General features: G+C 34.9%; 1 protein-coding gene across 12 annotated transcripts in view; it reads left to right on the top strand.

Annotated features, from left to right (window-relative positions):
• The window catches only part of LOC110113401 (piezo-type mechanosensitive ion channel homolog), a 157,927-nt gene that overhangs the window by 99,077 nt on the left and 41,762 nt on the right, over positions 1 to 17,088 (top strand). For 10 of the 12 annotated variants that reach the window (XM_020845968.2, XM_028692043.1, XM_028692039.1 and 7 more), the window contains one exon: positions 15,430 to 15,558. In XM_020845968.2, coding sequence (XP_020701627.1) covers positions 15,430 to 15,558 — 129 coding nt within the window. Of the gene's footprint in view, positions 1 to 14,843; positions 14,881 to 15,429; positions 15,564 to 17,088 lie in introns of those variants that run through there. The other 2 variants (XM_028692054.1, XM_028692047.1) reach the window with 2 other exon arrangements.

The following is a 17,088-nucleotide window of genomic DNA, read 5'->3' on the forward strand; positions in this document are numbered from 1 at the left end:
ATAAAATTTAAAACTAGTTTATTTAATGGCTGATAATTCTCGTTTCATTTAGCATGAGTTTAGCTTTTTTCTTAAAATTCTCTAACCCTCACTGAAATTATCACTAACTACCAAATTGAATGCAAACCTAACATTGCTGCTCACTTGCAACCTAGCCATTTCTACTTGCATGCTGGCTAGTGAAATCATTATTGTCAATTTGCTTTCCAGCTTGCGTAGCTCAACATCAGTCTTTCTTTCTTGTCGTGTTTGCTTCCTTTGGATGCCTTTCTTCAAATTTCATCATCATTGTAATCTACAAAATTGCCACTTTAGGGATCCCTTAGACTATGTCAGGTCCATTTGAGTGTTGTCCATATACTTGATTGAGGTTTGATCAATTTAGCTTTAATTGATCTTGGGCATGCGTTGTGGTGGCATGAGCGCAGTTTGTAAGGTGTCATATACCTTGTAACAATATTTTACTTCAATAATTGTCCTTCTGGACCAATTTCATATTAATTTATAAACCGATATGAATTATATCACTTTATGTAGAATTGATTGATAAAAGAAAAGTTGAATTATATTTGAAGAAAAATAAAGATAAAAATATAGGTCCAATTGAGATATTTTGAGAATTAGAGAGTTGTGGGAGAACTTAAGAGTAGTTTGGTCAATAAATATTTTTAATAGAATCTTAAAGACTAGAGAGTGTCAAATGAGTTTAGTATTTTGGCACCATTATGTATGAACTTATGAGATGTTCGCATTGTGTTTATTATAATATAAAAAAATTGAGATATACACTGCACTTAGAATATCGGCTTTGATTTTTTTTAACATATAAGAATCAAGTTGGATTTATTCTAGAAAGGCTCACGATGAAGTTGATTTTTTTATTTAGGCAATTGAAGGAAACTATGATGCACCGACACGGACACGGCGACACGACATGACACAGACACGGTAATTTTTAAAAATATAGGATACTGGTGCGGCGTGGATACTGCATAATAATTTTTTAATATAATATATAATAATTTTTAAAAATATAGGACACGAACACGGCGTGGACAGATGACTTTTTTGAACATTCACCTAATCCACCCCCACCAGCAGCAAAGCTCATTTTGCTAACAAACCAATCATACATATGAATACATCAAATTAAATTGATATGAAGTGAAATCAAAATATCCCAATAATAAGACAACATGAATACAACAATATACCGGTTTGCCGGGGGTCCAAGGGGGCGCTGCCCCCTGGCTGGGTTTGACCTGCCCAGTCAGGTCGCAGGGTCAAGGGGCAGCGCCCCCGGAACAAAATTTAATTTTATTGGAAGAGTAATTTTGGTTCTGTTTGTTTTTAAAGTTCGTAAGTTATTTGTATGGGAAGATACTGAGTGGTACCGAGCATGTACCTAGCAGTACCGAGCATGTACCAAGCGGTACTGAGCGGTACCGAGCATATATTGAGCAGTACCGAGCATGTACTGAGCGGTACCGAGCATGTATGTAGCGATATCTCAGTTAATAACCGGACACGCGTGTTCGATTTTAATTTTAATTTTTTAAATTGCGACACTCCAATGCCGTGTCGGACATGTGTCCTGCCGTGTCCGACGCGTGTCCGTGTCCGACACTGCATACCCTCTTTAAGTGCCATGTCAATGCATCATACGATGGAAAGTACCAAAAGAAAATAAATGATCCTCTTAGAATTTTTATTGTTGTTATGAATGCCTATAGTTGGGTACTATGGGAACAATTTTGTGTGAATTAAGGTAAAACAATGTGGTAAAGATATATTAAGTCATTAAAATTACTTATGATGGAATATTAATTAGTATTATTACTAATTGTATGATGGAATATTGATTAGTATTATTACTAATTGTATGATGGAATATTGATAAGTAGTATTACTAATTATAGAGTAACCAAGGACCTCCCAATAAGGTTGCTACCACGATCAATGTGAAGTTAATACATTTTTGTAGTCATGAGGATACTTTTAAAGGACATTCAAAGTGAGGTGTAATTATTTCTCTTGCGAATTAACTAGTTTTATTATTATTATTTATTTACATGAAATTACTTAGTTTTGATTGGTGGGACCTTTACTAAAGTAAATGGAACATTAGAATAATGGAAATGTTTTTAATATATATGAAGCTTTGTATTAGTAGTAGCAAAATTGAGTTTTTTGATATGCAATTTTAATTGGTGGGAAACTAATAATCAATTAATATTTTTAGAAGATTAAGTGCAACTTAACATCCATTTTGGATCTATTATGTAAAATGAGGATGTAGAGGATGGTTGAGCTTTTAGAATTGAGGTTGGTTAAAATGAGGATGTGCCTTTGGAGTGCCATAGATTAGACATTATCTTAGAGATTAAATATCAATATTTTATAACAAAAATTAGACTAATCATTGTATATAGATTTGATTATCATGTGATAAATAGGCACTAGTAGTGATTATGATAGTTGTGTAGTCAAACAAGGGGAGATAGTTTAGGAAATAATTATACAAGAGTGATTATAAGAAGAATATTGACTGAGTGGCTAAAGATAAAATTAATGTGGAAGGATTATGAAGAAATGGCGGTGAACTAACTTGCATAGATTAAAGTTATGCAAATCAATTTGTATAAAACACATATAATACCTTATGTTAAACTTAATCAAAATGGATAGAAGATAAGAATGTTTAAAGTTGATCCAAATAGTTATGATAAGGCTATTGATATATTTTATATTTTACTTTTAGACCCATAATTTTTCATAAGCTTATGATCCATGACTGTTTATGATGGGAACATCAGAGCATGGAATGTGTATCAGAGGCGTGACCGTCGATCTATGACCACGATCGAGGCGATGTAGTTTTGAGTCATTTCATGTATTTGTCTTTTATTATGTTATAGTATTTTTATGTTTGATTGAAAAAGTGTAGTTTTGAAAAATATTAATTTTCTTTGGGAAAGATTAATTTTTGGAATTTTGAAATTGAACGCGTCATTATGAATAACATATCCCCTCGAGAGGTGAACATATCATTCCCTAATGGGTTCAAATTACAAAATTTTGAATTTATCCTGATTATCGTAGTCAAACTCAGGAAAGAATCACATTTGACCCCGGAGGGTCAAAATAGAATTTAATCGAGTGTTTGATTATAATGATCAGGATAGGAGATCATTAAAGTCATAATCAAAGTAATGATAATAAAGTAATATATCTTCTCGAGAAAAGAGAATATTGCTTATTATCGATTATTTGATTATGACGATAACGGTCGCCATTTTTTTATTTCCCAAAGATAATTAATTAAAGGTTTTGAAAACTTGATTTTGAAAATATGGTCTGGGTTTCTAAATCTCCTACGAGCGTATGCCCTCGTAGTTAATTACATCGTAAGAAACCGAAGTTTCCTACAAATACTCTCGATTAAAATAGTGGTATGAATTTTATTTAAGATTTTCAAAGATCGATGTCAAATAAGGTAAGGACTAGAATTTTAGAACGGGAATGTTTCAATGTTGAACACTTATTTCTAGAGTCAAAGGAAGAGAGGTAAGGATGTGTTTTGAGATTTTGAATTACTTAATAAAACACCTCAGCCTATCCTAAGTGTTGGACTTAAATTTGATTGAAAGAGATTTAGATTTGAGTGATCAATTTTATTAGAATGTTGGAATTCAATTCCCGGAGGATGAGATCTTATAGCCCGAGCCTGTCTCAAAACCTAAGTCTAAATTGAGTACTTAAAAGTGACTCGAACCTAGCTAGTGCAATGCAAATCTTGACTTACCCCGGCCTTGATTGGGGAGCCAGCTAAACCACCTAAGCGCTTTTAAAAATATGTATTCGGTCTTTTATGAAAGAGTAGTTAATGATGTTAATTAAATAGGTTTTTGAAAATAGGGCTGATTTCTAGAGCAGATCCTAATTGGCCCTTTAACTTATGTTGGGTGTTTAATGTCTAAATAGATGCAATTAAAATTTTAGACTCGATTTAATTTGTTACGAATACAATGCATGTTAGTCGACTTGATTAAATGCATGAATCAGTATGAAGCAGTTTAAAAAATTTTGGCTTAAAAAATAGATTTTTACCTAGAGATTGCACAATATCCCCTTGACCGATTTGCACCCTCATAGGCCAGGTAGTCTGCCAAAACCCGCAGGCGGGGAGGTGCCTAACAAGGTGGAGAAGGTTTAATATGATGCATGAAAAACCCTCGGCGAGTCCGAGCTTACTTCTTAAGACCGTGTAGAGTTTCTATCTTATCTTAAAAATTTTAATTTTAATTAATGTATAAAAGTTTTGACCGGTCCTTATGAGCCTACAATCGCATTCTAGGCTAAAGCAAGTACGACATGCAAATAAAAAGACTAGAAAAACATATATTTCTAATGTGCAATTAAGTAAACAAATCAACTAATTTAATAGCTCGAATTGAAAGTCCATATGACAAGTGCCACTTATTATTACATGCTAGAATTTGCATAAAAGTAAAGTGGTCGGACACCACTAACAATAACCCGGATTTCTAATCCTAAGACTCAAGTGATTTTGAGAATGGGTCTTCTCGTTATCCACTTCATCATTCTTCTGTTGCTTATTGGATCGTCGGGTACGGATATCCAAATGAAAAGAAACTCCCCCTTGAACAGAGTGTTATATTTCCTCTTTGGATATTTTCAAAATCATCCAAATTTGGAGCTCCAAATGGAGAGGGACTCTCCCCTAAGGGATGCCCTTCCTCTTTGGATCCCAAATTAGATGTTTTAACATCCTATTCTCAAAGTACTTTAAAGTACAACTCAAATTATATCAAATTTATATTAATCAAAATTGAAAAATCTAGATTCAATTTTACAGGGTTATCCTAATAATCAGTAGTTAATTAACATCTCAAGCAGTTAATATTCAATCTCAAGCAGTTAATATTTGAAATTTAAAATGTTTAATTCACAACACAGAGTGCAGAAAAGTAAGTAAACAAACACAGCAATTCTAAACTAGCAACCAGCATGCAGTGAAAGCTCGAAAACCGGGCACACAACGAAAAAGTAAACACTGGCCTAGCCTAAAATTAGAGTTGGTTGTCCTAACAAACCATCTAAAGTGTGTGAGGCAGGCCGTGTGGGTTGAATATGTCCTGTGGAGGGCAATTTGTTAAAGTTGTTTAAAGTTTGATTGGTTGGAAGGCTCAAGGGAAGATCTTGGTTAAAGTATAAGTCTTAATGATTTGAGATTAATTTTAAGATTGATTTTTAATTATTTGTTGGATACCACCTTTGTTTTTCACCGAGGCCGTGAAGTTTATTTCACCTTCTTTGTGGCTAAGCTAATAACCTCGTAAGCCTTAGTTACATAGTGGTACCCGCTATAATTAAGTGATTTAAGTTGATTAAGGTTTAAAAGTTAATGAATTTTAATCAAAATTATTGATTACTGATTTTAAAGTTAATTAAAGATTTATGAAGTTTTAGAGTGATTTTCGAGTTTTAGGAATTTTTTGAATTATTTTAATCATTAATTAAGGAGTTAAAAATTTACTTTTTAATTAAGAGTGTTTTCTGAAAAATTAATATTTTATTAAATTACTAAACCTTAATACAATCAGTTAGATTGTAAGTACGCTGAAATTGGATTTTTCTGGATTTTATTATGAAGGTTTGAGGTTTTAGCTTGATTTTGACTTAGGTTTGACCATTAAAAGAGAAGCATAATACTAAGTTAAGTGTGGCAGAGATGAGGATGCTCAGGTGGATGAGTGGCTTTACCCTTAGAGATAGGATACGAAATGAGCATATACGTGAAAAAGTTGGAGTAGCTCCAGTAGAAGATAAGATTAGAGAGAGTCGCCTTAGATGGTTTGGTCACATAAAACAACAGCATTCCAATGACCCGGTTAGGAGAGTAGAGGTATTAGATTTGACTTATGTTAAGAAAGGTAGAGGCAGCCATAAAAAGACTTGGTTAGAAAATATTAGGAATGACCTTTGTGATTTAAACGAGAATTTGACCTTTAATAGGACAATGGAGAAAAAAGATTCTTGTAGCCAACCCCACATAGTGGGATAAATGCTTGATGTTGTTGTTGTTGTATTATTTATGTTATAGTTGTTTTCATGTTTTTGCCCCTTACTTAAGGGAGGTCGTATGTAAGCCTTGAAGGCATTGTCGTCTTTCTTATTTTGAGTCTTATGTACGAGGCTATTTATAGCCCCTATGTTTCTCTTTGAAAGTTAATGAATGATTGAATGATAAAACAAAGTTTTGTACTATTGCTTGAGTTATTGAGAGATCTTGAGAGTGCTTGGAGAGAGAGCAAGATCCCTAGGAGAGGGAAAATGGATCACCCACTAACCTTGGAGACAGCCGGGTTCGTGGTTTGTTTTATCGTTCTTTTCTTTCAATCTCTCTTCCTCCTAGCCACCGGATCTCCTAGCCACCCCACCTTGCCTCCGGCCAACGCCTCCCCCCACCACCACCTCAAGCCACCACTCTCCTTCCCCCACTACAACGATCGGCCTGCTTACCCAAAGCCCCACCCCACCGCCGGCCCTTCATCCAACCGAACCCTAGCCCAAGCCGCGCCCTTCTCCCTTAGATTTTTCCCTCCATCCTTGCTTACATTGATTCCTTTCCTAATTGGGTTGATTAATTTAGGTAACTCATTAACTTATCAAATTCTAATGTGCAAGAATGAAAAAATAAAGTTATTTTGGAAATAAGATTATTATGTACCCAACATCGATTATTAGTTTTGGAATTTATTCTTTATTAGATTTAAACGAGAATTTGACTTTTAATAGGACACAATAGAGAAAAAGGATTCATGTAGCCGACCCCACGTAGTGGGATGAAGGCTTGATGTTGTTGTTGTTATTAACTTATCAAATTCAAATTATTTGAATTTGAAAAGTTTCCTAAAATATCGCTCCTATTTTAGGAAACTTTTCAAATCCTTGCCTATTGAATTAAAGTTAAATTAGGATGAAATATTTCATCCTAAATTTAAGTCCATGAATTAAGGAAGCATTAATAGCTTCCTTAATTTCTCTTCCTATCCCATTAAGCCGCCGGCCTCCCTTTGATTTAAATTTGAATTTGTTTCATAAAGCTCCACTTTCCTTATTTAATTTCAACTATCTATGGAAGGAGTTTGAATTTTGAAATAACTCAAATTTAAATCCCAAATCCTTCCTATTTCATTAATTCTATTTTTGGAAAGGCCATTAAATAAATCAATTTATCCAAATCTGAATTAATTGAGTAATTAATGCCTTAACTCAAAAAAAACATTGAATTTAGACACACAATCCCCTCCCTCTTGCTTGGCCGAAACTCCCAATGGCCCACCCACTTAATTCCTTCCCAAAATTAAGTTTTCCCCCTTGTAATTAAATCCTAAATTCAATTCTACTCTACCCACCCCCTCTCTCTTACCTCCATATTCTATTGAAGTTATCTCAAAGCCTAAAGAACTGATTTGGAAATTAATTTCAGCTTTCCCGCCATAATACTCTTCTCAAAATCTGAACTCAATCTTCCCCTAGTCTTCCTCCTTGGCCGGCCATCCTCTCTTGCCACTTCCTACTTGGATTCTTGAAAGAAACCTCTCCCTTTCAAGGGGAGATGGCAAAGACATCAAATGATCATCACCTTCAATACTTCAACACTTGGGAGAGACTTCTTCCTCTCCAGTTGAACCTTCAAGGGAAGCTACGACGAACTTCTTCAACATCTCGCCTACTTATTTTTTGGGTTTCGACAAAGGTGAACTTCTTCCCCTTTTTAATTATTTTCCTAATCCCTTGACAAATCACAAGGAGCTGTGCTTCGCCTTATGCCTAAGCTTAGTAAACATAGGATTGAGCGTGCTTTCTATGTTTCTAATCTTATTGTTAGATTAGGGATTTTGTTGAAAACTATTTACTTGGCATGTTGTTGAATTTCTAGCTTATTTTGATTTTTCAAGTACTTGGCAAGTGGCTTAGCCTAAACGTAGGCACCCCTCTCTTATTTTCTATTGTGGTTTTGATTGCTAACAGTTTTAATCTTACTTGCTTAATTCAACAAATCGTGCAAATTATTATTTCATCCATTTAAAGCATTTAGTTCTACATCAGTTTATAATTATTTTTAAATTTATTCCCTATGGAGTAAAATAAAGTTATGAAAGTTAGGGGCTATCTAACATTATTATGGGCTCTATCACCCTACTTTATTGAATATTTGATTGATTATGTGTTGATTTTTAAGAAGGTAAATTTAATACTATATATGATATTACTTAGATATTTTGTTTTTTAATGAGGATTTTATAATTTGGTTTGAGGTTTTCTACAAATGTTAGCCTCATGGTTAATTACCTCTGTCATGTGAGTGAAAACTTCTTATTTTTGATAGCTTTTAGGTTCTATTATTATTTGCTTTAGTAGCATCAATTTGGCTCGAGGAAATTGATTTGTCATTGTTTGCTTAGAGCGAGTATTGGGGCTCATGATGATAAACTCCATTAGGATCCCATGGTCCCTTCATTATGGGCTTTGATAGTATCACACCTGACGACGACCTCTCTAGGCTGATACGAGATGATACAAGATTTTGTCTAGTTGTTTATATACTATAATTTCTAAACTATAAGTTAAAAGTTACAGACTTCATTAAAGCATTTTATACAATTCTCTAGAACGAAATAATTTTCAAGAATTTCCTAACTACAAAACTACTAGAAAAATCAGGATTCTTCATAAATCAATAAAAGATTTAATAATAGATATACCTGACTAAACGTAATCTTACAACAAAACTATGCTCCCAAAAGATAGTGTAGTAGATCAAAATGTGAAAATATGACTCTTTTTTGGATTCTAACTTGTCATTTTATTTACCTAATATGATATGTAACATAGTATTGTATGAGCTAAAACTCAACAAGATAAATAATTTCAAGACAAATATAATTGTTGTAAAGTTTTACTTATATTCATATATTAGTCTAATATATTATATGAAATTCTTGAATATGCAGTACTTGAATTAAGATCCCATTTACTCATAAGCAAACTGTCTAAATGGAAAGATAATTTTAAACAGAACATTAGATCTTCAAACATCAATAGTATTTCATAAAATGTGTGCAAGTGTCATTCTTTTATCTAACCATTTTTGAATTTCTTTATTGGTTATATACATGATGTGTAATTAGTTTATTGGCTATCGTAAGCTTGAAAGTTACGTGTAGATGACTCTTTCCTCCGTAAGGGCAACATTTGTTTCCCTACCTGCACAGGTCATCATACTGATGTAGAAAGATGGAGAGGGTCGTTTGAATTTTCAAAAATTCCTAATTTATTGGAGAAGGTAGGGATGGGGGCCAGCCAAAGAGAGAGGGGAGAGGGAGAATTGTCCACATTCAATTTATGTGTCCACATACATTGAATAGGGGGAATTAAATTCAAATCAAATCGTTTAATTCAGATTTGCACTAATTGAGGGGAATTTCTTAAAATAGGTGTATGATATTTAGGAAAGATTTTAAAATTCAAATTCATTTGAATTTGAATTATGAACTATTTCCAAATAAGATAGGGCTAAATTAGGAAGATGATAATGGAGTAATTGAATGATTCTTTAATTAGAATCTTAAATTAGGAAAGAGATTAAAGATCTTTCAAAATTTAAAATTCAAAATTAAGAGACGGGAGTTTATTGGGGAGCAATAAGAGGAAATAAATTAATTAAATGGAGGGAGAAAGAGGGAGGGGGAATAGGGGTATTTAGGTTCAATGTATTTGGCCTAGGGATTAATTAACCAATAAATTTCAGAATTGTTTAATTAATTGAATGAAAGAAATTTCCAAATTAATATAATTAATGAGGAAGGATTTGAAATTCAAATTAGATTAATTTGAATTTAAAATCTTTCCAAATTAATGACAACTTAAATAAGGAAAGAGAGATTTTTGGAGGGAAGTGGAGTTAGGAAAGGAAGTGGGTGGAACCTTGGTGGATTTCGGCCAAGGGGAGGGAGGAGGAAGAGGGGGCTGGTGTAGGCCGATGGTGTGGAGGTGATGGGGTGAGAGGATCGCGCTTTGGTGGAGGGCTTGAGGAAGTGGCAGTTTAGGGAAATAAGGAAAAACAAAACAAAGAAAAATGGATAGAACCGTGAGCCTTGGACTCTTCCGAAGACTGACGGGTGATACGATGCCCTTCACCAAGGGACTTCAAACCACGTTTCCGGACCCATCCTATGGCGAGTGGAAACCACAATTTCTTCTATAGGGATCCTCACTAACGTCGTCCCAAAGAACAAAAGTGCAGAACAAAATTTTATTAAAACTCCATCATACAATTACACTCGTAAGGGCCTCTATATATAGGCGTCAGAAATAAAAGAAACTAAAATAAGACGATCATTCCCCTGGGGCTTACATAAGATTAAACCTTAAGCGTAAAAGTGAAATGCATAATTAAAATAAAATTTTCAAATAAAAATTTAAGATAACGTAGGACGATCACGGCCGTCAATCTTCAGATAGGCATGGACGGTTGGATGTTCGCATCACATACACATTTTACACAGAGAACCTTTTTTCCTTCCTATGGGATCACTTTTGTTGCCTTATCTGTACAGGTTGCGACATTGCTGACCTATCTACATGCATGATCTTTCTGAAGTTCATTTTATTTTATACTTCATTATTTCACATAAAATTACTTCATGAAATTGAAATTATATTAAAATTGCTTTTTGAAATTAAAATTTCAATCAAGTTGTTTTTTAAAATTAAAATTGCTTATTTTATTTAATTGAGGACATTGACAATCAAATCCAGGATGAACTATTTCATTTCCACTACCTTGAAACCCTTTGTGTTTGTAGACCATCTGAATGGTAGATTTAATGCATTTAAAATCAAGTTTTAACTTATGACAATTAAATTTCAATTTATCCTCATAGTAACCTTTTTAACTAAAAAGAATTCTCCTCATATAAATCTCAAAATCATCAACTTCAATTCACAGTCAATTCGATGACGGGATAACAAAAAACCAGTTTTTTATCATAAAATCTTAGCTTGTCCTTTCTTCCTTCTCCTTTTCTTCGGGCCAGCTTTGGTTTTGCCCTTTGTTCTCCGATGCAGGTCTACAATCGGGTATTCATTTGACTGGAGTGGCTGGACTGAGAACTTTGTATGGTTTCACTTGGACACTTGGATAATTTTATTAGCTAGTTATTATATTACTATACCATTCACCTCCTCTCTTTACTGCCTTCCAAATCATCAAAGCTGTTCAGGACGAGCTGAGTGGATTTCTGGTTCCAAATTTTCAGCTACAGTATATGAACGGTGAACATTAACATTTAAATACTTTACCCTTTAAAGAGTTAAGGGACCAAAATGACCCTCTCTCTCTCTCTCTCTGATGTGAAACTAAATGCACTAAACAAGAATTGCAATTACGAGATTAATAAAAGTAGCAAACTTTGCGTTGCTTCCAATAAACTCTTGTTTACTCAAATGAAAGTTCAAGAAGATGACATGAGAGATTAAGCGATAGCAAATAGGTTACACTTCGAGATCATTAGAACTTGCAAAATAACAACCAACGATTAATATGTAATGCAAATAGCAAATATAACAAAGCCTCAAGTTTAAAATCTAGATCATTCACCTAGAGATCCTTCACTCAACTCTTGGAAGTGGAAGCTAGCGGAGGAGGATTGCAAGCACACTTAAAGAGACCACTATCATACAAGTGATGCCGAGAGGACTAGTTGCCGGGGAAGAAGCTGGAGTTGGGGAAGCGGGTGGGCGTCCGATAAGAGTCCACGGAGTTCTCGGTTGTTGGAGCTCGATGGTTCCGGCAAGACAATAAACTATGCGATTGACGTAACGTTCCATGGTGACGTCGTACTCCCAATCCGGCTCGTAGAAGGGGGAGAGGAAGATGTCAATTTCCCCTTGTTCGTTGTAAGCGAAGCCGTGATCAACTTCCGGATCCGCCATGCATACTTGTCGGGAGATGAAGGAGCACCGATGGAAGCAAGGGGAAGGGGAGGGGTGAAAGTGGTGGTTTGGCGTGGGAGGGCTTGGTCGTGAGCTAGAGGTAGGAGGAGGTGGACCGTGAGGGTGGCTAGGTGAGGGGATAGTCGGGGGAGGGTGGAATTTAGAAAATTGAAATTAATTTCAGCTTCAAGTGGTTTTGGAGAGAGATTAATTTGAACTTTCAAATTAATTCAATAATGGCTAGGGGTGTTAATTGAGGAGGTAATTAGGGGCTGATTTGGGGGAGTTTTGAATTTAAATTGGGAGAGAGAAAAGCCCATTAAAGGGTCGGCCATATGGGGAGGAGAGAGAGGCTTAGGAATTAAGAAAGTGGGGCCTAAGGTTGAATAAATAAAACCTAATCAAATCTGAATTTTAATTTCAGATTTGATTAAATGTTCAGTAACTTCCCAAATTGGTTTAATATGAGAGGGAAACGAATTTGAATTTCAAAATAGGCTTTAATCCCCTTAATTGACTTTCCTAATTGGAGAAAGACCAATTAGGAAGGTGATTTATTCAAGAGGGAATTGAAATTCAAAAGAGAGGGAATCAAGGGGGCGGTGGCAAGGCTGGATGCAAGGGGACGGTGGCCTGGAGCCGGCAGGCTGTCAACCGACCGGGGCCTCTGGGTGAGCCGTCGGTGGCTGGACCGGCCAGGAGTGGCCGACAGTGGAAATTTTGGGGGCTGGTGGGGGAAGTTAGGAGGGAGGGAAATTTCGGTTAGGTAGAGAAGAGAAATATATGTTTAGGGGGACGGGAAAATCTGGAGCTACAAACCTCAAACACTACCTCCACTAGAACGCACAAAGAGATCCACAAGCACCACCTCCTCAAGAACTCACAAAGAGATCTTGAAAAGTTCACGAACTCACAAAGTGATTAATAATACAAAATTTCATTCATCAACATTAGCTCATACATTGCATGAGGCCTCATTTAAATAAGTCAAGATAAAAATAAAACTAAAATGACACAAATGTCCTCAGGACTACATAAGTGACTCAATGCCCATAGGGGCAAACTAGGAAAATAGAAATACAAGCATAAATAAAATACAAGAAAATCAGAAATAAAGGCTTTGGATCGTAGCCATCGATCTGCGTCTCCGGCGATGGTACATGTGTCGGAATCTGATGTCCTCATCACTCTCTCTCTCTCTCTCTCTCTATATATATATATATATATATATTCCAATAATTTTAATTAAGTTGTGATAGTGCTTTGTTACCCTCTTGAGCGGATGGCAAAAGTCCATTATGCCACACAAATAAAGGTGTTCTTGGTGCAATGCAATTCATGTTTTATTAATTTCATCCTACTACATCAAAGGTTCTTAGGATATTTGTTTGAGGTGTTTTACGTGATAATGTAGCCCAAAATGTACAAAAATATGCTACTCAGTTCTTCAACATGACGCTAATGGGTTGCACATGAGACTCTCAAAGTTCCCTTCCCATTTTCTACTTTATACTCGAAGAATTTTCACGCGCAAAACAATGCACGAGGGAGACGGGGATATAGAGAAAGGAAAAATGGTAGAGGCGGTGGCAAATACACACACGTGTATATACAGTTTAATGTGCATGCTTTTGTGTGAACTCCCAAAGTTCCTCCATTTGCATGTACAAATTTTGTCCTTGTATTGAAAATTGAGCAATGCATAGCATAACGTGTGCAACACTAACATTTTACCACAACTAGTTAAATAAGAACTTGTGCTACGACAAAAGCTTAGTATAATGATTTGGAAAATATAGATTATTTGTGGTACAACAGCCAGTAAAATTGCTTCCAATCCTATGCCCATCCCATATTAGAATTTCAGTACATGGCCTGAAACTACAAGCAAAGCTCTTTCACTTTTTTTTTTTAAAAAAAGAAAGCTAGGGGGCGCGGCGCTATTGGACCCGTTTTAATATTCTAGGTGCAGTAGGAGGATCAATTTGCTAATGTTCCATTTGATCGGGCAACTTGTGGGTTATCTTCGGTGGTCAACAACTTTTTTTTATTTTGGAAAGAGCTAAAGTATTGTTGAATCTGTTAGGTGGTGCTGATGACCAACTTAACTAAATCATACTGAATTTTTGTTATACTACTTCCTTTCTTGGAAGGAACTAAAAGATTTTGTTGTTTGTTTTTTTTTTTTAAATCTGGTGCTGATTACCACTGTAACTAATTTCAACTAAACAATCTTTTCTGACTATAGTTGCAGTAAGCGTGTCACCATAAAGTCATGGAAGTTCCATGATGTGCATTACAAGTTATTCTTCTAAGGATTTGAATATTTGCTTAAGAGTTTCACTGTGGAATATTGATAAGATAAATTATTATTATTATTGTTTTCTGATGAGTTCTTCAGATGCACGTCTCTACCCTTATTGCTTCTGTTATGGTCTGGCTTATATAAGTGCTAGATTAGAATTATGATTGAAGTGTTCCATTCTGGATATTTCTAGAAAAAATAATAATTAGTTGAGATCATTTAAAAATTTTAATGTTTTGATCTGGTCTAATCTCTGAGCATGCAATGCCCATCAATATTTCCTTGCGGTTTACTGCATTTTTGTTTTTTTTATTTTTAACATAGGCTTCTTTCTTTTTAAATATGAGGTTGCGGGTGCTATTTGAATCGTGTTTTGTGTAATATGTTGTTATGCTAGTGCTTGTTACTTTTAAGCTCTGGTGAAATCTCGCTTTCAAAACTAGGAAGGGAATGGGTTTGTGCCCGTAAGGAAAGGTTGGGAAGATCGTTGAAGTTTCTGCTCAACAATCAATTCAGATTAGTGAAAATGAAGTTGTATTATATAACAGGTCTCTATCATCAACTACGCATTATTATCATCAGATTTTCTTCCGCTTTTTATCATCAGTAGATTTTGTTCAAGTGCTTGTATGATGTATACCTGTGTTTTTTATTTTTTGAATTAGATCACTAAGTGAAGTAAAAACTGAAAAATCCCGTGTACCCATTATCTACAAATATTCATTTGTTTTTCTGGACCTTTTGTGCTTTTATTAATTTTGTTTGATGTTCATTTAATTACTGGATTGTAGTGATTCTTGATATAAGTTCATGCACTCTAGTTTTTGACCTGCACATGAAGGAGATTCTATTATAGTTGACGTATTTTTCATTGTGAAGGACTATGGAGCGCTTCTTCTTTTTGTCTTGTTTTTTATAAAGCTTAGATGCTTGCCTTTGTTTGTAATATATGACCAGAAATTATGCTTTTGACTTTTGAGTAGACAATGTTCATATGCATGTCCTTTTGCTAGTTAGCTTCTTTCCACCCGTCCAGGCTTAATATTTACCACATAGCTGCAATATTATCTTCTAAATTCATTTGTCTTCTTTTGCAGATAAAGAAGACACGAAAGTGCTTATTATTGCTACATTAGCATGGGGCTTGCGCAAATGCTCTCGTGCAATTACATTGGCACTTATATTTCTTAGAGCTACAAAACCTGGTTATATTCATGCTGTTTACTGTATGGTGAAACTTCCTTTCTTCATCTTTGTTATTTTTTTAATATTTATATAGTGTGTTTTTATAATCCAAGTCAATGATTTGACTTCCATTTCAATATCTTATACTTTTTTTTTTGAATAACCACTTTTTAACATCTTTTAGATTGCCCAAAAATGCATTCCTCCTCTTCTCCTTGTAATGTGCTCTATCCTGAAGTCTTTAAGCCAAAGTGCTTTTTAAATCCTGTTTGTTTTGAAATTGTAGTCACATTTTGTACTAATTCTACTTTATTAAATATTTCTGAACAAAACTTTTAAAATATTTGTTTAGATCTATATGTTTTAGATATCTTGGGTCTTTTGTTCGAAGTGATGGTGAAATTGATGGTAATATTTGTCACGATCCGGCCCGGTTAGCTCGTATGGACGAGGCGGGAACGAGATCGGACAGGCAAATAAACTATAACATCGGCACGAAGATTTGGCGCATCTATCACAGGAGGCGTCGTAAATCGACGGTTCTAATTTAAATTGTTATTTAAAATTTATTTTATGAATTTTAGCTATTACTTTATGTTATTTCCTGTTTTACCCCTAGGTTAGTTTATTTGAGTGTTATGGCCCAAGGGGCACTTTTGTAATTTTTTATTTTCTCATGTTATGGCCTATATATAGGGCCTTAAGCTATTGTAATATGATGGGTGAATGTATATGAAAATTTTGTGTTCCACACTTGTGTTCTTCTTGAGAGAGACGAGAGTGAGATTTCTATGAGAGAAATCGAGAGTTTCACCAGCCACAGGATGGGTCCGAGCTCGTGATTTGAGATCCCTTGGAGAAGGGCAAACGAATCACCCACCAACCTTGGAGACGGCCGGGTTCGTAGTTTTCTCTTTGTATTTTCGTCTTCATCCACCACCCTCTTTGCATCTTTCGTTTTATTTTATATCGTTGTTTTTTTTTGTTGTCATCTTTTCCTCCTCCCTCAACTTCACGATCCAAGCTCCATACCGAGCCCTCATACCGCCGGCCCAATCTTTAGCTGCCAGCCACCATCCACCACCTCATCCCAATTGAAATCTTTGCCTAATTTGGGTGTTCATATTTTGGGCTGATTTCAAATTCAAAATCATGTATTTTGAGATTCGAAATCTTTCCTAATTTATGAAAGCTTTTTTAGGAAAGTTTCTTAAGTTAACAATATTTGAATTCAAATTCAAATAGAGTTACTTAAATAATTTCCTAAGTTTAAAACCGTTTTAAGCAAATTTATACACATGGCTCCAAATCCAAATTCCTCCCTCACCATGCTGCGGGCCCCTTGGTGGTCCCCTCTACTTTAATGCTTCATTAAGGGATTTGATTGCATGCTATTTGAATTTCAAATTCAAAATTCAAATTTGCATTATGAATTAAATGTCATGAATTCCTTCTTAATTTAAATTCATTTGAATTCTAAATTCATTTGAATTCTAAATTCAATTGAATTCTAAATTCAATTGAATTTTAAATTCAAATCTAAGAGCATTAAATCACCTCATTACTCCCAC

This window comes from Dendrobium catenatum, unplaced genomic scaffold (assembly GCF_001605985.2).
Source record: "Dendrobium catenatum unplaced genomic scaffold, ASM160598v2 fragScaff_scaffold_156, whole genome shotgun sequence".
Classification (NCBI taxonomy): Eukaryota; Viridiplantae; Streptophyta; class Magnoliopsida; order Asparagales; family Orchidaceae; genus Dendrobium; species Dendrobium catenatum.